This window comes from Periplaneta americana, chromosome 10 (assembly GCF_040183065.1).
Source record: "Periplaneta americana isolate PAMFEO1 chromosome 10, P.americana_PAMFEO1_priV1, whole genome shotgun sequence".
NCBI lineage: Eukaryota > Metazoa > Arthropoda > Insecta > Blattodea > Blattidae > Periplaneta > Periplaneta americana.
Genome location: NC_091126.1, coordinates 30,871,654 through 30,894,980, shown reverse-complemented (window position 1 = coordinate 30,894,980; position 23,327 = coordinate 30,871,654). Strand labels below are relative to the sequence as shown.

The following is a 23,327-nucleotide window of genomic DNA, read 5'->3' as shown; positions in this document are numbered from 1 at the left end:
GCCAGTAGTGGCAAGAATGTGAACTGTTTAGAAACACGTACTGAAGTGAGTTTTTTTTCTTACTGTCGGGATATGGGGAGAGGGTTAAGACGATTACTTACGTATTTGTTGACATTAACTTGGACGGTCAACATGGACACGGAGCATTTTGATTTGTGTTGTGGAATGTTGCCGTACGCAATCGATGATAACAAATACCCTGCGTACGACTTGCCCGCGCAAAACACAGTTCGAAAGAGGTTATGGTAGCACACAGACCGTACAGACCGCCATCTGTTGCTACGACGTTCAAGTTATACCGTACACGTTCTCAAGTGCAGATTGAAGAACGCCTTAAATAATAGGCAACTTCTCTAACATATAAACTGAAACTCGCTTCAAATCGCTGACCCAACAGCAGTGACGTCATGGCACACTTCGAAATGAACACCCAGTGTATGTGGTAAATCAAATATTGAATAATTATTAATTAGCAATAATAACTGTATATCGAAGTTTTTCATACTATCTTATTTATAACTTCATGTTACTGTTATGGTACGTTCCATTAAACGTTTGTCATAAACGCAGAAAATAAAGCTTATTTTTACCGTGTGAGCAAAAAATGTGTATCTTATCTGTCGCCTTCCATACAAGATAAGACATGTCGGTGAGATGACCTTGTACTGTGCTTCTATTTATTACGAGCGTATCACGACCGATCTTATCTCACTCGAGGGTGCGACATTCGACCGAGTTCAAGCGAGCGATTTAACTCCAATGCGGCACTCTGGTGCACATATAGAAACTCGTATACTATAAATTTGACACTGCAAAGACACCAATGGTTATAGAATATTGTTATTTAGTTTATTTGATATGCAAATTCAGTAAGATTTGTGTCCACATAAAAGGAAGTTCAGAGGTGTGAACGTGAAGGCCATTTCTAATATGCTGGATTAAAGGATGGGGATTTTCAGAACCCGAAATTGTAGCATTCTGACAGTTAACTTACCAGATAAATGAAAAGTAGCTTCGCCTAAAAAAGCACAGAAGCTAGAAAATTTGAATTTTCGTCGATTGTATGTAGCATATCTGTAGAAAACAAACTTGATATTTTCATCGGGCTTGATTCCTTGCACTAATTGAATTTTATGTGCATATAAATGGAGACACTTGTTAAGAACTTCGTGATATGTGGAACGTGGCATTTGTACAGGGAATACCTTTTAACTGTCCCGGAGAGTTGCCACTTCCCGCTCTCAGGCTACCTTGCGACTTAAGGCTGGTTCACAATAAACCGGGAACGGAAACGACAACGAGAACGGAAATAATGCTAAAATAAATGTATTTAAATGTGAGCAATCACAATTAATTATTGTGAATGCTCACATTTAAATACATTTATTTTAACAATATTTCCGTTCTCGTTCTCGTTTCCGTTCCCGGTTTATTGTGAACCATCCTTAACACGTTGAATGACGCAGTTCCCTGTTGGCGGTCTCAGTGATAGACTGGATGCCGTACGGGTTGGATGCATACTCTAACATTAAGCAAAGAGTTGTCAAATATCATCTTTCACCGTCTCTGCATCTCTGGAACTCTCTACAACAACATGTCAGAGACTGTCGGAAATTGTCTAGTTTCAAAAATAAATTAAAATTGCACTTTTTGAATTAGATTCCTTTCAGTTATAAGCCCGTTTCTCTGCCATAGTTTTGTAAAAATATAGGCTACATATTTATTTTTCCTTCCTTTTCCCGTTTTGTTCTCTTTATCAGCCGATGAAAATATTATCATAGCCTTTTCATCGTGAATTTTATTTAATTTTCGTATTTCTTTTCTTTTTTATTATTATTTTATTACATTCCATGTTGATATATTCTTCCTTATGTTTTTCCATATTAACCATTTGTACTAAATGAGCTGCTTTCACTATATTCCAATGTATTTTACTTTCTTTCTTTTTTATGGTATTATTTTCATGTTCTTTAGTGTCGATTTTATTAAGCTATTATTATTTTTTTTTTGTAATATGTTAGTATTCTTTTATTTAACTTTTTGTTAAATTTTAACTGCTTGTATACTTTGTGAGCTGGTAGAGTGTAAGAGAAGGCCCTATGGCCTTAACTCTGCCAGTATAAATAATAATAATAATAATAATAATAATAATAATAATAATAATAATAATAATAATTATTATTATTATTATTATTATTATTATTATTATTATTATTATTAAATATAGCTTGCGACTTTCTGGGAACTTCATCTCGATGCTGAAAAATGGCTTGTGATATTTGGGAAATTTCAGCATTTTCTACGAAAAGATCTTTGATATCTTTTGTACAATACTTAATTCACAAAATATTGTATATTAAACTCTTCGTTGTATCATATGGTAGAAAAATCAGAACAGAGAAAAGCAGACAACAATGCATTTTGTTATTTTGCGTATTGTAGCTCTTTTCAGGCTAAAACAGACACATTGCGTTTCAAAACGAAATTAATTTCTCCTAACGAATCCCTACAATGAATTATTAAAAACGAAATATAGGCCAAATTTTAATTTGTAGCAATTACTTCAGTATTACTCCATTATTTTTTGCAAATCTCAACATACTAAAATTGGGCAAGGAGACGCGAAAGTTTTCTTGTGAAGTGCGTGCGCACGCTTTCACATCCCTCTAATAACAGAATTCTGTATAATCGCTTTGTCCAGTCGGCTCCCACTCGTTAATTTTTGAACCCAAACTGCTCCGGGAATTTTCGTTCTATCGCATCCCAGACGGCTTTTGTGCAGTCGAGAAGTATAGTCAGCTGTACAATAAAGATATGCAGCTTCCATATAGACTACAGTTAGTCAAGGAGAATTAATTCAGCAGGTTTAGTTAAAGAGTTCGAAAACAAAAAATCTAAAATAGACAAAGCATTGAAACATTTATTCAGACTGCCCTATTTCCAGCCAGAAGACGTCTCTGAACTATTTTACTGAAGGTTTTATGACTAGAAAAACTTCTAGTGATATCATTGACAAAGTTTTTACTATGTTTTTGAGAATTAGCCTATATAGAACCGAGTAGCAACCTTCCTCTCCAAATGTGGGCCGAATATTCGCCTTCCCCTACTCTTACCACGAGCAGCAGTGAAGGTTTAATGACTATAAAAACTTCTAGTGATATCATTGCCAATGTTTTTGAGAATTAGCCTATGTAGAACCGAGTAGCAACCTCCCTCCCCAAATGTGGGCCGAATATTCGCCTTCCCCTACTCTTACCACGAGCAGCAGTGAAGCGTTTCATAGCCAGTTCAATAGTGTTCAAGCTGCTCATCCAAAAATTGTTCATGTCGTGGATATATTAAAAGAAATGCTATTGGAAATACAAATAGAATTTCAAACCAGAGAAAAACCGTTCACGTTTAAACTAGAAAAAATTAGAAGTTTGACTTTCGGTAGGCAGAAAAGGGAATGAGAATGAATATACAGTAGAACCTCGATTATCGGTCACCCTATTAACCGATTGGTGGATTAGGACTGACTTTCTCTCTCGCCCTTTTTATGTAGAAAAAATATGAAGTACTGTACGCACATTATATTAGTACGAATTTTTTCTGCAGAGTGTTTTCTTTACAAACCTTTACTCTTATACATTATGGTCTACTCTTAAAGCGGCCGTACTGTCTAACTTCTATGCAAAATGTTTTCTACAGATGTCAAAAGAAAACGTGTTGTGCTACGAAAAAAGTACAGGGACATCATTTTATTTTTACTTCAATTTTTATTGTGCCTGAGTTTTTGAATGTACTTCACTCCCACCCCTTCTACTAATGAAGTTCAACCGTCTTCGATACAGATCCAAGTCATAGTAGCCTTACCGTCACAGTACGTTCCAAAAATATGTTCGCGTTTTCCAATGACGAAAGAGCTTTCAATATTGCATCATTTTCGCACAGGTACTGTCGTCCATTTGCCTACGTCGCATTCCGGTTTTCCCCACCAGCGTCTATTCGCCTCTCGGTAAAGGCTAGTGGCTGGGCTGTCTTAGCTCTTTTCTGAGAACATTAATTTCTGTTAGGAATTGGACATATACGTAATATTATACCCATACAACTGTTTAAAATAACTTAAATAAAAGGGCCTCGTTAAGTAATTAACTGTCACGTGATTTCCCTCCTTTCTACGATCCTGCGACATAATCACTTGGACGGACAGTAGATAGAATGTCTGAGTAATTTTATCTTTTCGGATCGAGCAGAAGTGAAGATTGAATTTACAGTACGTAAGGTACTCTTTTATAGAGTAGGTACAGAATTATTTCAACATGAGTTAGGCCTACTAGTACGAAGGACGAAACTGGTAATTGGAATTAGATACATTAATCGAAATGAACCGCTACCATTTTGAAAAATGTGTTTAAATATCCATATTATGATTATTTTTCAATTTAACTTCATTCTCTATAGTGTACGCTAATGTGCTATAGACACTCTAATATACACTGCATAATGAATACGTCCGTATGGACAGCTCAGTTCGTGAGTAAAAACACTCATTGTTAATACAGTACTGTATTTTGATTAAACAAAAACCCAATGAAAATTATCAAACTCAAAAGCTTGATATTTCATAGGTTACGTAAATGGATGAATTACTTTTCTTCCCTCCTATACCTAGTAAAGTGATTTGCTTGTATATTACGCCATCGAACTCCAGTCATGGAAGGGGTTAGCAACCGTTGATTCAAAGGTATAGGCAGGTTAATATCAGAAATGTTAGTAAAAATAAAATTATGTCCCTGTACAAGTAATTGAATGGTTTGGAAAAAGAGAAACTGTGGTTCATCTCGCATCAGAATACGAAATAGGAATTACAACTGTGCACGTTTTAATGAAAAAAAATGTATAAAGTATGTAAATCTACAACATGAGACCTGTAGGCCTACTGTTCCTACCTTTTCACAGACAGCCGTCATAAGGAGTTTTGTCGTTGAAAATCAGACTTAAATTAGTGAACGTCTGATCTGTTATCTAGAATATTAAAACAGAAGACCACGGAGGAAATTACGAAACTGTATTCATCTATGCACTTAATTTATGAAAACCTTATATGGTACGGATTATCCAATTTTTTCGATTAACTGTTCACTCTACCCTTTTCATTACCACGGATAATAGAGGTTCTACTGTATGTTGGTAATGGGTGGGAGCAGCCTGGAATGCCACAAAACCTTATACGATTAGCTGTTTGGGATGCAGTCGTAATAACACTCGCCATGCATTGTTTGTATCGAAAGCATTCGCATACCTTTCTTAATGTTAAACTATTTTATGAATTGCAGTTGCGAAGCATTTCATTCGCAAGTATAAAACTCTACGCTCATTCAACTTCACCAAACTCTACGACGCGGCGGGGATCACTCTGGCTTTCCCCAACGCCTTGGGTCTCCCTGCTCTCTACACAGTGAATGTACCGATCATCGTCACGGCGGGTGGAAGAACTCAGATAAATACGACCAAAGACTTTGGGATTCCTACAGTCTTCAACATCACTGCTGATATCAATCTGACGTAAGTTTTGAAGAAAGCTATCATGTTCAAAATACAGACCATAGATGGTATATAGATTAGTATAGATTTATTTATTTAACCTGGTAGAGATAAGGCCGTCAGGCCTTCTCTGCCCCTCTACCAGGGGATTACAACTATAATATGAAGAATAAGATTACAATTAATATTAAATTTACAATTACAATTACAATCAAAATTAAAGTACGACAAGAATACCTGATTAATGAAAGCTAGACATTTTATCATAGAAGTTAAGAACAAAGAATATTTTTGTATTTACTAAATTACAAATTAAACCTACAATAACAAAATTCTATAGTGATGAAATTACCGGATATTGAGATATTTTGTCGTAGATTAAAAGAACTATTTACAAGAAACCATGTCTGAACGAGTCTCAATTACTGACCAAGTGCCTAGTAAGTTTGCGTTTGAATTGAATTTTATTTCGACAGTCCCTGATGCTAGTAGGTAACGAATTCCAGAGTCTTGGCAGGGCTATTGTGAAAGAGGATGAGTATGAGGAGGTGCGATGGGATGGTATTGTTAGTATTGTTTCATGGCGAGAGCGTGTGTTCAGATTGTGGTGGGAAGAAAGGTAAGTGAAGCGAGACGACAGGTACGAAGGAATAGAAGAGTTCAAGATTTCGAAGAGAAAGAGAAGTGAATGTAAATTTCTTTTATCTAGTTTAAGCCAACCTATTGTTTCCAGGGATGGGGTAATATGATCATATTTACGAACATTGCTTACAAAACGTACACACAAATTATGAGCACGTTGAAGTTTCATTTTGTTGTCGCTGGAGAGGTCAGTCAGTAAAATGTCAGCATAGTCAAAATAGGGAAATACAAGTGTGTGCACAAGGAACTTTTTTAAGCAAGAGGGAAGATGAACATTTATCCTTAGATGGTCTTATATGTATAGAATTTCTAGCAGGAAGGGATGATATCGGTAGAATAACTATGGATATATTCATATATGTACAGGGACATCACTTTATTTTTACTCGCATTTTTATTGTACCTGCGTTTCTGAATGTACTTGACTACCACCCCTTTTACTAATGTTCTTGCTCCCGCCAGCCACACAGGCTTACGGCCGCTGTTGCATTCGAAGTCTACTAGCAGTGAAGTAAACACTACAGAGTATAGTGTGTTTCAGAAATATGATTGCGTTTTCTATGGAAGGAAGAGCCTATATTATTGAAGCTTAATTCCAGGGGTAGGTATTTATGGAGATTAATCTTATCATTTGTGTTTTTTAATGTTGGTGTCGGCGGAGATTGTTGGAGATCGATTTCTACTCTCGTTGGATATTAATGGAAATTTTGGAAAATACAATTATTTTGAACTGGATTATTAACTCAGTATAAATACTACTTTCCAAATAATTAACATTAAATTTCACTGGATTCTGGTAAAGGTGCGGTATGGCCAATAGACAATATCTGTTGAATTGGGACTGTATTTAACACACATTCATTAAAAACGAAAAAAAAAAAAATCTTGCAGCCCTCAAATTAATATTTTCAAATTATTAGTGAAATGTTGAATTCTCCGTTTTTTGAGTTCACCAATGTAATTAGAACACCTGAAATACCATGTAATGTAGCCTACTTGAATGTGCAACATATTCAAATGAAAAAAAGTCCGAAAAGGAACTCAGAATATGAAATTCGCTATAAAACGACGCAATAATAATAATTCGCGAATGTGTTCACATTTCGCTATTAGAACTCTATTTCGCGATTTGTCGTGATTGTTTTATCCGGATATTATTAATCAGAATAACTTAATTCGTAAAGATTAGTAAGAATCGATTGTATGTCTATTATGTAGTCATTTTCGCGATCTCCGTAAATACCCGGCCCTGCTTATTTCGCACAGGTACTGTGTGTAGCATGACTGAATAACTTTATCTGAGCAGAAGTGAAGATTAGAGTTACCGAAAGTACAACCGCCTGAAGAGTTGAGTTTGTGAAAGAAATGTTACTACTCTACTATATTTTGATAAAATACCGTAAAAGTAATAATCAAACTGAAAATCCTAATATCGTATTTCCCAGTAACATAAATGGATACACTACTTTTCTCTCCTCCTATAGCTAGTAAAATGATTTGTTTACATATTGCACTAGTAACACCAAACTCCTGTAATAGAAGGGGGTAACAGTGTTTCGGAGTATAGCCAGGTTAATGTTAAAAATGTTGGTAAAAATAAAGTGATGTCCCTGTATTTATTCACACTGCAATGGGTATATACCCGGTGGCAGTGGTAACTAATTACACTCAATAATGACAATAATAAACTTGTTAATTAAAAATACACTTAATAATAATACCTATAATTAATACACACTTAAAATAACATTTAAAATAAATCTAATTTGTATCTTAAATCTAAGTTCAAACTAAAACCCACGAGTATGATATGTTCATATCTGCACAAGTACCTTTCCACATTACATTCATTTCGCTGTCAACTCACTCACTGCACTGGAACTACGACACATTTCACTGATTCTATCCTGACTTCACTAACACTTCAAAAACATTTCACTGTTCAAATACTTTGCACTGCCACTATAAACTATAAAGCTTCCCTGACAGGAACACGTTTCACTGACACAACACACTTCACTGACACAACATAATTCTTCACTGATACAACACTTCAATAACAAAATATCATTTACATCCTTCACACACTGTGTATAATTATCGTCTATTAGTAAAGTCCTTAAGCCTATTTTTAAATACGTTTTTGGTTGTTGGTAATGCCTTTAGTAAGTCTGCAGGTAAAACATTCCAGCCCCTGATAGTACGATTGAGAAAAGAAAACTTTCCAGTGTCCGTCCTCTGTCTTCTTTCCCTCAATTTATTTGAGTGGTCGTTCCTTGAAGAGTAATTTGCCGGTTGCAACCTATTGACAGATGGCTCAATCAAATTCATTACAATCACCAAATTTACATTTATCCCACATTATGGGAGGATCTCGCTATTTGAACCTCTTTAGCGACAGGCACTATGCTCCGCGTGTCTGCATTCTTTTCACTGGAAACTTTAATCTTGATTTGATTCAGCTGCTATCCTGTTCCAGAAAATAAAATATAATTTTCCACATATTACTTTCTATATAGTTATCGCTTTGATGTTAGTTTTATGAGTACCGCTTTGGGTTATAGTGACTAAAATATCTACAGCTGTTGTTTTCATAGTACCACCACCCCCTTCAAGGTATTCACTTGAAAAATTTATAACTACATGAATGATATTTTTATATGTTTACTTCAAAGTTCAGACCTAGTTTTTTAGTTTTCTTGCAGGTTTTTTTTGCCATACTGTACAGGGTTTCTCATAACATGTTGGACCAACTTCATAGCTGGACAAGAAATACACAGACAATGCAAGAAGTTCATAGGAACATTTATTCCATTTCATCTTGGTTCCAAGTTATAATTATGTTTGTACGTCAGTAAAGTGGAGCTCCTTGCTGAAAATGGTCATCTTCAGGCTAAATGACAATCTGCAGTCTTCGTGTGGTAGATACTTCTTAAAATAGTCCAGGTATTTTTCGGATAAGTTTTTGGAAGTTTTTGATGCAATGGCGGAGTGTTTTAATGTCGGGAATTGGTTGTGAATAAACAATTATTTGTCAGTGGACACACAAGAAAAATTTAATGAATTTAGGTCTGGAAAACGTGCAGGCCAGCTAGTAGTAAAAAGGTTGAGAATAGCGCGTAGGATTCCGTGGGCTTAACTCGGCAACAAGAACACACGGAACAAATATGTAACTATATGAACTTTTTGCAATGCTTTCGTGTCTTCTGTCCGTCGATGAGGTATGTCTCAAATGTACGTCTAACTTTATTGACAAGATCATGAATAGTTGACCTGCTAGGAATTCGAACACCTCCAAACAGATGTTCAAATTCTCTTCGACATCTTCTTGCATAAGAGTATTTCACATACGCATCATAGAGGAAAATACGTTGTTCTAAAGTGTACTCAACCATTATTAATAGACACTTCATCACCACGAGTCAACACAATTTTACTCACAACACTCGCACAGGCGTCTTTCCCCCCACGACAGATCCAACTCGACTGACTGGCACGCCAGCGATAGCTACAGCGTTACTCTGGCGGCAGGCGCGCCAATCTTCACCCAGTCCAAGGCCATCGCGGAACGGTCCGACCGAGTTACGAACGCACTGTACATGTCAATGTCTAAATACTGAACCCATACTTCAACACCTTCATCACATAACAATTTTATTGAAGTCCTGACAGCTGTTCACTTATAATAATTTCATCTCAATATTGAGCTCCATACAAATCTGCAATAAGAAAAATATTCCTTCATAATTGAAACGAATGAATTGGCCAATGAACTTGTCAAATAGCTCTCCTATCATGTGTTCCGATTAAACATGACTAACTGAATAATCCTTGATTGTGCTTAGTTCCGATAATTGACGCTCTTAGAAAATGCCATTAAAACTAAAATGGAACTCTGCAAAATCTTATGGATAATGATTTAAATATAATTTGGTAGGTACTCCATGAGAAAGATGAGTCATATTGGATTCTTCAGTCCATTCAACACAAAGCAGTACGTCGCTGCTGTGGAAAGAAGCTTGCTGATCAACATTCCTTTGAACACTGTGGTAGATGTGAATATTGACAAGAAAAAAATTAATATGCTTCTGAAACCCAGAGATGACGTTCGCAAAGAGAAGTTGTTACAGTGGAACACCATCCCATACACCACTAAACACAACATACTCAATATGCAACCGCTATTGGAGGACAGCGAAACAAAGGTCATCCATGTGCTTCCTCCCAAGAGGGTGAGTATATTGTATTCAGAAAACTAAAAAATATCAACTTTCTTACAGGAATGTAACATTTCCATTTCTGTGCGATGGCACATAATTATATTTCTGATGTCTATGTCTAGAAATAAAATAATATTTAAGAAATGGACTTAAATTTGAATGAACTGTCAGATGAAGGTTATACATTTCAATCAATTAACTACGCAGTATCAATTGCTACGGTTGTGAGATTTTAGTATTCTCAGCGATTGTTTTATATGCACATTTCTGCATATTCCGTAGCGTGTATTTTTAACAACTCCTCTGAACTTGAGGTAAGGTTATTTTAAGTTCCTTAAATAAATCATTCACTAGGTAACGCAAAAGTTCACTTGCCTGGTTTTAGTGCCGTGAAACGGCAAGAATGTTATCCGCGATAGCTGTCGGTCTGCTTCCCAGAATGTAGTGAAGAAAGATGGAAGATTATCAGTCCCTCAGGTTTGACTCATCCTAGGATATTAAAAGCGATATCTACATATATGTACAGGGACATCATTTTATTTTTACTTCAATTTTTATTGTACCTGAGTTTTTGAATGTACTTCACTCCCACCCCTTCTCTACTAATGAAAAATGTTATGTTTTATTTAACGACGCTCGCAACTGCAGAGGTTATATCAGCGTCGCCGGATGTGCCGGAATTTTGTCCTACAGGAGTTCTTTTACATGCCAGTAAATCTACTGACATGAGCCTATCGCATTTAAGCACACTTAAATGCCATCGACCAGGCCCGGGATCGAACCCGCAAACTTGGGCATAGAAGGCCAGCGCTATACCAACTCACCAACCAGGTCGACTCTACTAATGAAGTTCAACCGTCCTCCACACAGATCCAAGACCGCATATACAGTCATAGTAGCCTTACGGTCATAGTAAACAGTACGTTCCAAAAATATGTTCGCGTTTTCCAGTGACGAAAGAGCTTTCAATATTGAATCATTTTCTCACAGGTACTGTCGTCCATTTGCCTGCGTCGTATCCCGGTTTCCCCCACCAGCTTTTATTCGCCAGCTATTGGCTGAGCTGTCTTAGCTCTTTTCTGAGAACATTAATTTCTGTTAGGAATTGGACGTCTACGTAATATTATACAACTGTTTAAAATAACTTAAATAAGAGGGCCTGGTTAAGTAATTTAACTGTGACGTGATTTTTTCCATTTCTACGACCCTACGACATAACCACTTGGACGGACAGTAGATAGTATGTCTGAGTAATTTTATCTTTTCGGATCGGGCAGAAGTGAAGATTGAATTTACAGTACGTAAAGTACTCTTTTATAGAGTAGGTACAGAATTATTTCAACATGAGTTACTAGTACGAGGAACGAAACTGGTAATTGGGATTAGGTACAATAGTCTATAGTGCGATAATATGCACATTAAAACTGAAGCCTGTATCGAAATGTACGGCCACCATTTAAAAAAAATGTGTTTAAATATCCATATTATGATTATTTTTCAATTTAACTTCATTCTCTATATTGTACGCTAATGTGCTGTAGACAGTATAATATACACTGAATAATGAATACATCCACATGGACAGCTCAGTTCGTGGTTAAAAACACCCATTGTTAATACTGTACTGTATTTTAATTAAACAAAAACCTAATGAAAATTATCAAACTCAAAATTGCGATATTTCCTAGTTTACGTAAAAGGATGAACTACTTTTCTTCCCTCCTATACCTAGTAAAGTGATTTGTTTGTATATTACGCCAGTATTATCGAACTCCAGTCGTGGAAGAGGGTAGCAAACGGCGTTGATCCAGAGGTATAGGCAAGTTAACATTAAAAATGTTAGTAAAAATAAAATGATGTCCCTGTATAATTAATAATAATATGCCAATCGATAGCGAGAATGCAATAATGGATTAATATAAGGATAGTTAGGCCTTTAATAGTACAATAACACTATTTTGTATTATTAAAATTCTAAATTAATAAATAAAATTATCATATTTATTGGTGTACAAGTTGGCAGTTTTAATCCACCTGGAGACCTTGAAAATAGATTTAGAAACTTTGTTATACAATAAATAAATATTATGACTTACCATACTTCTTTTAAGTATATGTAAGCGAACTCTGTTCGTGCAATATTCACAGATTGTTATTTTTCGCCTCTGATTGAGGTTCGGGCTGATATCTGCATCTGTTATCAGGCAGTACATCTCACTTGACAATATGTGTTAGAGGAAGAACAATTGTTTATATGCATCTCAAGTCTGATTAGTGTAATATGTAGATAATTGGCGATATATGCAATGAAGAGGGAAAGAAACTGGCCATTATCTTCCTGACCTAATTGTCTCATAAGTGGTGCCTTGTTGGTATCACTTGCGAGGTTCATATCTGTCTTCGGACAACCAACCTTTAAGGATTCTGAATAAATCTTAGTATTAGTATTTCTTTATTTAATCTGGTAGAGATAAGGCCGTCAGGCCTTCTGTGCCCCTCTACCAGGAGATTCCAACTATAATATGAAGAATAAAATTACAATTAGTATTACATTTACAATTACGATTACAATAAAAATCAAAATACGAAAAGATTGCCTGACTAATGAAAGCTAGATAATTTATCATAGAAAAACAAAGAATATTTTATATTTTACATCTTGATTACACAACTTTTAACACTGTATCACTTCGGAATATGTATGATAAGAGTTTCTTGTGTTAAAATTTAATGTACACAAGATACGTTAAAATTTAACACAAGAAAGTTCTTATCATACATATTCCGATTTTATATTTACTGAATTACAAATTAAACCTAGAATAACAAAATTGTATAGTGATGAAATTACTGGATATTGAAATATTTTGTGATAGATTAAGGAAACTATTTACAAGGCACTGACCAAGTGCCTAGTAAGTTTGCGTTTGAATTCAATTTTATTTCTCCAGTCCCTGATGCTAGCAGGTAGCGAATTCCAGAGTCTTGGCAGGGCTATTGTGAAATCTTGATTGACGTCAGGAAAATAAATTCTGATACTTGAAGAAATCACACTTTTTCTTGTAAATAATCTTGGAGTTATTGTGCAGAAGTGTATATGAGCATTATGATATGAATTTACGTTGATTACTCTGTAACAATTTAACCGAGTCAGTTGTAGCAGAATTGCAGACCACATATGCATATTCGAAATAAAGCAATGAAATTGCATAAAGAAAGAATAAGCTATTCATCATATTACACCCAACTTTATAATCATGCGACTATGCATGACATCTGCATGCATATTAAAATGAGTTAACTGTTAAAAATGCGCCGAATACTTTGACACTATTGTTCTGTTGATTTGATTTTGATTTAAATTGTATTTCAATGTAAGAGAAGGCGTATTATTTGTAAGTATTATAACATTCGTTTCGGAAGAATTAATTTTCAAGTCATTTTCTGAAAATGATTTTGCGATAGCGTCAATGTCACTTTGAAGAGATTGGCAGTCAGCAATGTTCTTGACTCTACGACAGATTTATACAAAATGCAATACTTAATTAATTTTCTTGCATAGATCAACAAGATGTTCGGCGTAAATACTACTGGCGTAGTCTTCGTGCTTGAGGGAAAATCTGAACAGGAATTCCTGGACAAGCAGTGGCTATTTCAAAATTTGAGACCATATGATTTCCTGTCACGCATCCAGTTCTTCTGGGCCAGCAGGGCTATCCAGTACAACAACATCACTCTTAGCCATGATGTTCGTCGTAGCACTGCTCGCCTCGTCAATATCAACGCTGTTTTAGGTAAGGGAAGTTGCCTTCAGGGGAAGGAGGCATGAAGTGTTCCCGGTCAGTTTTCCCTCTTTACAGTGCATTTATTTTACTTGGGCTCGCACTGTACGAAATACGGAGGCGGCAGTTACGTAACAAGCCGAGTAGGCAGGGAGGGACAAGGCAGCATGACTCCCGAGTCAGTTTTGAGAGACGTGTGCAATGCGGTTTAAGTTCTCTATTTGTCTCTACTGTTTGCGACATGATTGTAAGACTTACACATTTCGAAAGCAGAGCTGCAACGTGTGAATTTATTTAGACGCTACAACGTCTGGCTCGCAGCGAATGGGTAATACTTCCAACTTCATTTTTTGAAAGATAAGTACAGAGTGGACCGCTCGATTGTACCTAATTTCAGTTGTATGTGACTGGTAAACGGTTGAAGATAGAACCCTACAGTAACGTTTATATGATAGGAAAACTCAACAAGTTTCGATATGCACATCACCATATCTCTACGTGAGCTCCAGCTGTCACTGTGACGATATCGAGGTGATGAAAGATTGCCAAGCACGTTGGAGCATGTCTTCTGAAATGCTCTCAATAGCCTCTATGATGCGCTCCCGAAGATGACGAAGGTCTCTGACTGAGGTGGTGTACACTTTATCTTTGATGTAGCCCCAGAGAAAGAAATCGAGCGGTGTTAAATCAGGATCAGCGCCGGAACGGTCTAGCATGGCATTGGCGAATTCCACTCGTTTGGGTTTGTCATCCGGCTCCAGACGTTGCATTAACTGCACTTTGTATGAGTACAGATTGAGACGTTTGTGGAAATTTCGTTGCAATGTTGATTTTGGTACTTGAAGTTCCCGCGAAGCTCTTCTTAATGACTTCCGCGGGCTTCGCTCATACGCGGCTTGAACATTTGCAACCATTTCGTCGGATGTTCTACGACCACCACCCTGCTTCTTCAACACAGATCCTGTAGCTAAAAATGTATCGTGCCACTTCTTAATGCTTTTAGCAGTTGGAGCATCATGGTTAAACACTCGCCGATACTCCCTTTGAACTCTAACAATTTATTTAAACTTCGCATGCCACAACACAGTTTGCGCTTTCATCTGCGGTGTCGCCATTTTGACAATAGATACAATCTACGAAATGAAACCGTGTCTGCGCACCATCTATCGACAGGATTCGAAACTTGTTGAGTTTTCCTCTCATATAAACGTTACCATTAGGTTCTATCTTCAACCGTTCACCAGTCACATACAATTGAAATTAGGTACATTCGAGCGGTCCACTCTGTATTTTTTACAATTTCAAATTGCAAAAGTGTGTCCTTTCTATGTTTATCTCGCGTTTTGTACCTAGCAAAATAAATGCACTGTATTTTTTCCAAACCAATTTTCTCAATACATTTTTTACCAGTCAAAAGTTATCCCAGATGATATCCTTTCCAGTGACTCTTATCCCAGCACATGATTTCCTTATACCATCTTATCCGACAATAGTCTTTCCCGTCATATTTCTCTCTCTACAACTGGATATCACTGAAATAATAATGAAGGAAACATTATTTCGAATTTTATTCTAAAATGTAAAGATTTATGAAAAATTATTTAGAGTTTGCGTTAAAGTTTGTGAAGTTGTATGTCACTGAGGTGTCCAACGAGATATGTAATACTTTTCGATCAGAAGAGCAATTTTAAAATGTTACATTTGTTCGGATAAAATTTCTGCACATTTAAGGGACAAAACAAAAATTATCTCAATCATTTATTATCATCTCTTAAATTGTCTAAGCATATTCGGAATGAAATCAGTGGCTTTCCTAAAACACGCTATGAGATGTTTCATATAAAAGAATTTTTATCTCGAAAGAAAGCAAAAAGGAGCAAAATTCTATTAAAATTTATTGATAGAAATATCTCAAAGAATAATGCATGGAAATTAATCATATTACTTAAGGTTCATTCTGTATATGTTTTACAAGAAACAAAGACTGCGGCATAAAGAGATGTTGGGGGGAAAAATTATTGCGAAAAGTTTGTTTGAGAATAATTTTCAAAGGAGAAAAAATTAAAATCTATAGAGAAAAACTGTTTCGGGTGAATTTGTTTGTGAGGGAATAAAGGATAATTGGGAAGTGTCAGTGATTCTGCCCAAAGTAGTGATTTGGAGAGATTTCAATATTTCCTTATGATTTCAGTACACACTTTAGGCCTACAGCAATGACAGGTTAGTGTTATCCTCTCTAATGTTGTGCGAATCTGAATGATGATTCGGTTTACAATTCTAAACAATATATTTGACTATAATGCATCATACTTTCATTCTTGTTACCACCACTGTGGTGGGACATCTTAAGGGTATATTATTAACTATTTAATAGTAGATTGCTATAGATGAATCATAATTTCTGCTTTTTTCTACTTCCTAATGAAATTACTCGACCGAAGCCAGTGGAGTCCTGCAGCCCGCAGTGCCACTTGTACTGCTCCTGCGTTCGTATAGTGCATACATGGGCACAATTTTCGGTCACGTGAGGCACTCGATTTGAAATAGTTTGTTTACTAGGAGAGGAGACTGCAGAGTAGGATGGGAAATATAAACTGCTGTGACCTGCGTCACCTTATCGTAATCGCTAAGGCGGTCAGTGGCGAATTATTAGGAAAGCGCTTGGTTAACGTGAGAGACTCGAAAACTTTTATTAAATTTGGCAAATTAATTCGGCAGGTTTAATCATAAACTTCTTTACTGTTTCTCCGTCATTGAATTGATTTAAATCACAGGCGAGAAATTGCGTAACTAGCTAATAATATTCCATCACGTTGTCTACGTTTATTTTCTTGAATATTCTGGCGTTTCTCAAGATTACTTAATAGATTTGCACGTTCTCGACCTAAAATAATTTCAGAAAATCATATTTCGTTTTCTACGCACATTTGATATTTTTTTTATAAATTTCTTTTGGAAATAATACGTACAAACAACATTTAATTCCTCGTACCTTTTAATGCAGCGTGTTTAAGGTATAATGTCGTATTTAGTATACAATGCAAATGTTAAGACCATAAATTTTCTTCGGAATAGTACGAAAAATAACATTTAATTTGTCTTACCTTCTAATTCAGCATGTTCTTTATGACATAAGGAGTAATGTCGTTGTATATTAAATTTATTAATGCCTAATAGGATTTTCGAGCATAACATACATCGTATGTTCTCCCCTTCTAAACAGCAAAAAAAACTATTCCTCCCATTTCTCATGAAATAATCGTTTTCTAACGCGTACACACTGCTTTGATAATGCCATAATGCCACCACTGATATTGCTTATGAAACTGATATAGAACCTGCCCACGCCTAGGAGCTACGTGAGGGAGGAACGGGGACTGTGAAGATGATGTCACTCAGAGCGATAAGCTCTGTGAAGGTCAGTGAGACACTAATTCTCAAGTGAGGCACGATGCCCATCTGTGGTATAGTGTCATCGCTATAGTTCACATTATGCCAGCGGCTCCACTCGCCTCGGTCAAGTAATACAAAGAGTGATGAAAGTAACGCTTCTGAAATATTTGTTGTAATTCGTGTGTTTCTTCCACAATGTACTGTTACAGACATTCAAATCACATATTAATACATTTATTATACAGTGAATATTATGGTACTCATAATCTGGAGTCTCGACATAAAATTAATCTTACTGCGAAATACAGCGGAATGAGAGTATGAATGTTGGTTTCCCAGCAGAAGAGAATAACTTCCAATGCATTTTGAAGGCAATATTATTTAGCCACAGAATGATGCTAACAGTTGTTTCCCTTCGAATAGAAACTAACTGAAACTTTGAACGACGGTGACAAGGGAGGAATAGCCTTTTTGTTTTAATGTAGAAATCCTCAGCTTTTTGAGAAACACTCTCCCAATTTATTTCAGCACAGATTGCAATATTGATTTCCAGATTTTCAAAGTTTACCCCCAGATGAAAAACCTCGTGAGAACAGCGGAAGCGAAGAATATTTGAAAAAGGAACGTAGTCATCATTTCAGAAACCAGGCTCCGGATGAGGACAAAGACAGCATTGCCTATTCATATGCAAGCAGATCATCTGGCAGCCGAAAGAAAAGACTAGAATTTCTGGCCAAAGTTCATCAAGCAAGCGGTATGTATTCATATATGGGATTAATTAAAATTCAGGTAGGGCCTACTTTTAATCAAAAAATTTTCAGGATAAGATTTTGATAAGGATCAATAAAGCTTAAGGGTTATTTACGTAAGAAACTAATATTATAAGTTTCAGAAATGTTAGAAATTTTCTTTTTCAGTCGTTAATGGTCAGTCTTCGCGGTTTTGTCAGAAAGAAATCCTGCGAAATACTCTTTTGATTTGCTGAATAATCCACTGCTAGAATTGTTTTATAAATAGAAGGATGATGTCGAAGTACAGCATCATTTTTAAAACATTGTGGCCGTAAAAACCTTAGGGATTTTTATCTCTAAATTGTGGAGACCTGATATTTAAAAATGATTGCTTAAGACTACATTTCTATAAGTGCTCCTCAGAATTTAGTTATTTTTCTCTTTGATGACCGCTAAGCATCGTATTGTATGGATTCTTGTGTACCACATTTTTCCTGTCTATCAAATTTTCCAAAAATCTCGAGGTGTGAAGACTAATTACAGAGGCCACAACTCAAACCATTTTGTTTTTATAAATCTCATGGTATTGTTAACATTCACTGAGTGAGTGAAATTCCCGTCTGAAGAGAAGAAATACATTTTACGATAAATAATTTTCAGGAGAGACGCTTTAAGTAATAATAATATTACCTCGGTTGCCTTATTTATTTGTTCGTTTTTTATTTGCTTGTTTGTTTATTTATCGGTTTCTTTGTTTTTTTATTTGATAATTAGTTGATTTATTTATTTGTCTGCTTGTGTGTTTATTTATTATTTATTTATGTTTTATTGTTTATTTACTATGCACCTATGTATTACTTATTTAGTTGTTTATTCATTTATTTATTTACATATTTATTTATTTACTTGTTCGTATATTTACTTACTTGTTTTTTACCTACTTGTTTATTATTCACTTATTGTTTATTTGTTTACTTCTACATATATATATGTACTAATTTCCCTATTTGTTTATTTACTTGTTCATTTATTTACTTGTTTATTTATTTAGGTACTTATTTATTTACTTACTTATTTAGTTATTTATTTATTTATTGATTCATTGATTCATTCGATGAACCCTACATTGATAGATTAATATATTGATTGATTGATTGGTTCGTTCGTTCGTTCATTTTTGCACTTCCATATAAGCAGTAGAATTAAAATAACAGGTTACAGACAAGTATTGCGAATTAAACTCCAGGCATTTATGGCAGAAATCGTGTTCTTATTTTTTGTAAAGCTTAGTTTTAGAAAGAGCTTAAGCGGTTTGAAAATTGCTCTTGCTCTTAATTACTCGTGTTTATCGACTCTTGTTTAATGTTTTCATACAGTACATGCGATAAATTTCTGCACTTACATCAGTTGTGATATCCTAAAAGTAATTTATCCTCAAATACATTCTATTCTCTAGCGCGTTTTCATTTCATCAGTTCTTGCACATTTTTTTTTCAACATGTTAACTTATTCTCTTTCTTCCTCTCTCAGAAATTTACGTCCACATGGTTCGAACTCCAATCCATTTCGTGAGAACATGGGTTATTTTTAACCATTAAAGAAAATATCATTGGAATAATTATCCGCACTAGGGCATAAGATGATACATAAGAGACTTTTATTTTGCAGAGCCCAAGAAAATTGATACAGCCCTCGTAACTGTTAACAAGTTTTTGTTGGAATTGTAACGGAAGGGCGGAAATATACCGAGCAAACAAGTTCCAGACTCGTCTTTGTCTGCTATAAATTCTTCTTGGTCTTCCTGCGATTCGATCTGTCATTTCACACGCGATAAGTTGACATTTTGGTCGTTCGGCTGGCAGCACGCCCAAAGAACCTGGTTTTCATGCAAGAGTTGGCCGTTATCTGCTTCTCGAGACATTGATGCTGACTTAGGGCTCCGAACCAGGGCTGTCAACTTCTGAAACCATGAGTCGGGAAAGCCTTTAGGCAGGGTAGACGGTAGACTATATTTTACGACCAAAGCAAAAGCTCGTGATTTGCAAAATTTAATTATATGCGCGAATGGAATTAAATCTTTGTACATCTTGATTACACAACTTTTAACACTGTATCACTTCGTAATATGTATGATAAGACTTTCTCGTTTAAATTCTAACGTACCTTGTTTACATGTTTCGACCTATTTATGGGTCATCCTCAGAACTGGTCGTTGTTGGTCTTGGCGCCTCTTCAGTTTCCTGTGAGGGTGCGTTCGTGTGGTATAGTGTGGAGTCAAAGAGTGTGTGTGTTTTGAAATTGAGTTGTGTGTTGAGAATTTCGTTGGGGTGTATTTTCGTATGTCTGTATATTTTATATTTTTCTAGTGTATTTAGTTCCTGGCTTTTTGGTTGTGTAGTATTACTATGCCTTTGTCGATGTCTCTGTGGGTGTGGTTAGCATTTGTGATGTGTTCTGAATATGTGGAGGTGTTTTGTAATTTTGTTATAGCTGTGATGTGTTCTTTGTAACGTGTTTGGAATGATCTGCCTGTCTGTCGTATGTGAAAGTTTTTGCAGGTGTTTCATTTGAGTTTGTATACGCCAGTGTGGTTGTGTTTGTTTGTTTGTGTTGTTTGTGTGTTGAGATGTTTTTGTAGAGTGTTATTTGTTCTAATAACAAGGTATACGTTAGAATTTAGCACAAATTCTTATCATACATATTCCGAAGTAAATATTTGTCTTAAGTTAAATCAATGTGAGTTGCAAAGACGTGACGAATGTGGGAAATATGCATCCTTTATTAATTTAAATCTGTGATATTCAAAACTTCTACACTTTCCATCCAAAATGTATGAATTTAGTACTATAATGAGTACAGAATTTGATGCCATTAAGGCTAATAGTTTTGAAATTATATTTTTAAAATATATTTTTAAAAGGCTCCTTGCGACAAAGTTTTCAAAAATATTAGTTCATATTTGTTCATATGCTTAAAAATAATCACGAAATTAAAAATTACTTAGTTTTTTAAGCATAGTCTAAATTTTTACAGCATATTAAGTCTAATTGTAATATGGCCCAAAGGAACTTCATATTAGCATTTCATACAAATGCTAATTAAATTGTCTTTATCAGCATTCAATTGACCTCTGTGAGAAGTCATAATTTTTATTCAAGAAACTGCTTAAAATTTTAAAGTCGAGAAAACAGCATTAAAAAAACATTTCTCTCAACTCACGCAACGCATGCTTGGCCACATTTGATTATATGGGATGGTACCTTAGAACGGTGAACGTTTTGGATTAGAATGGAGTTGCGCTCGGTCGTGGGTATGATTCCCGCTCAGGTTGATTACCTGGTTGGGTTTTTTCTAAGTTTTTCCCAACAGTAAGACAAACATCAGATAACCTATGGCGAAACCTTGGTATCATCTCGCCAAATATCATTCGTTATCACCAATTACGTCGACGCTAAATAACCTCGTAGTTGATACATCGTCGTTAAATACTCGAGTAAAGAAAAGAAAGCAGTTCGTTTCTATAGCTACAGGAAGTATTTTTTAATTTTTGCAAATTCTTTTTTCTCTCTTACAATATGTAAGTCACGTGACACAGTTTGAAAGACTCTGAAATAGAAAATGAAACCATATTATGAAATTAGAATGTTCAAATATAATTACGAACATAAAAACAAAAAAGTGAATTTTCTTTATTTTTCTCCATTATTCACCATAGTGTCCCCTTGAACGTTATTCCGTGGATATTCAATTTTTGCTATTGTTTTTTAAAATGGAAAATGTAACAAAATAAGTATTTCTTCGTAATGTTTCGAAGGTTGAAAATGCTACTGCGAACTGTAGCGAAATGTGGTACTTCTTTTCACAGGTCTTTACACGAAAATAGTAGACATTGCAGTGGAGTTCGTGGGCCATCCCACGGCAGAGTTCACTTTTGCAGGAGGTGTAGGATTGTCTGAAGTGAATAGTAGCGCTATCGTCACGATGTTCGTCAATTTGAGGCCAGACGTGAAGTATTACAAAGACAAGGAATATATGGTAAAGTAGGAATTAGTTTTCTACAGGGACATCATTTTATTTTTACTTCAATTTTTATTGTACCTGAGTTTTTGAATGTACTTCACTCCCTCCCCTTCTACTAAAGAAGTTCAACCGTCCTCCACACAGATCCAAGACCGCATATACAGTCATAGTAGCCTTACGGTCATAGTAAACAGTACGTTCCAAAAATATGTTCGCGTTTTCCAGTGGCGAAAGAGCTTGGAATATTGCATCATTTTCCATTTGCCCCGGTTTCCCCCACCTGCTTCTATTCGCCTCTCTCTAAATGCTAGTGGCTGGGCTGTCTAAGTTCTTTTCTGAGAACATTAATTTCTGTTAGGAATTGGACGTCTACGTAATATTATACCCATACAATTGTTTAAATAACTTAAATAAAAGGGCCTCGTTAAGTAATTAACTGTCACGTGATTACCTCCCTTTCTGTGACGCTGCGACGTTGCGACGTTACCACTTGGACGGACAGTAGATAGGATGTGTGAGTAATTTCATTTTTTCGGATCGGGCAGAAGTGAAGATTGAATTTACAGTACGTAAGGTCTCTTTTATGGAGTAGATACAGAATTATTTCAACATGAGTTACTGATACGAAGTACGAACCTGGTAATTGGAATTACGTACAATAGTCTATAGTGTGATATTATGCACATTAGAACTGAAGCCTGTATCGAAATGAACGGCCACCATTTTCAAAAATGTGTTTAAATATCCATATTATGATTATTTTTCAATTTAACTTCATTCTCTATAGTGTACGCTAATATGCTGTGACAGTATAATATACACTGCATAATGAATACGTCCGCATGGACAGCTCAGTTCGTGAGTAAAAACACTAATTTTAATACTGTACTGTATTTTGATTAAACAAAAACCTAATGAAAATTATCAAACTCAAAATCGCAATATTTCCTAGTTTACGTAAATGGTTGAATTACTTTTCTTCCCTCCTATACCTAGTAAAGTGATTTTTTTTG

At 35.5% G+C, this 23,327-nt stretch overlaps 1 protein-coding gene across 1 annotated transcript in view; it reads left to right on the top strand.

Moving 5' to 3' along the window:
* LOC138707536 (vitellogenin-1-like) overlaps window positions 1-23,327 on the top strand; it is a 62,241-nt gene that overhangs the window by 25,252 nt on the left and 13,662 nt on the right. The window contains exons 12-16 of the mRNA XM_069837079.1: window positions 5,319-5,547; window positions 10,106-10,400; window positions 13,951-14,182; window positions 18,117-18,317; window positions 22,160-22,329. Of these exons, the coding sequence (XP_069693180.1) occupies window positions 5,319-5,547; window positions 10,106-10,400; window positions 13,951-14,182; window positions 18,117-18,317; window positions 22,160-22,329 (1,127 nt within the window). The remainder of the gene's footprint in view (window positions 1-5,318; window positions 5,548-10,105; window positions 10,401-13,950; window positions 14,183-18,116; window positions 18,318-22,159; window positions 22,330-23,327) is intronic.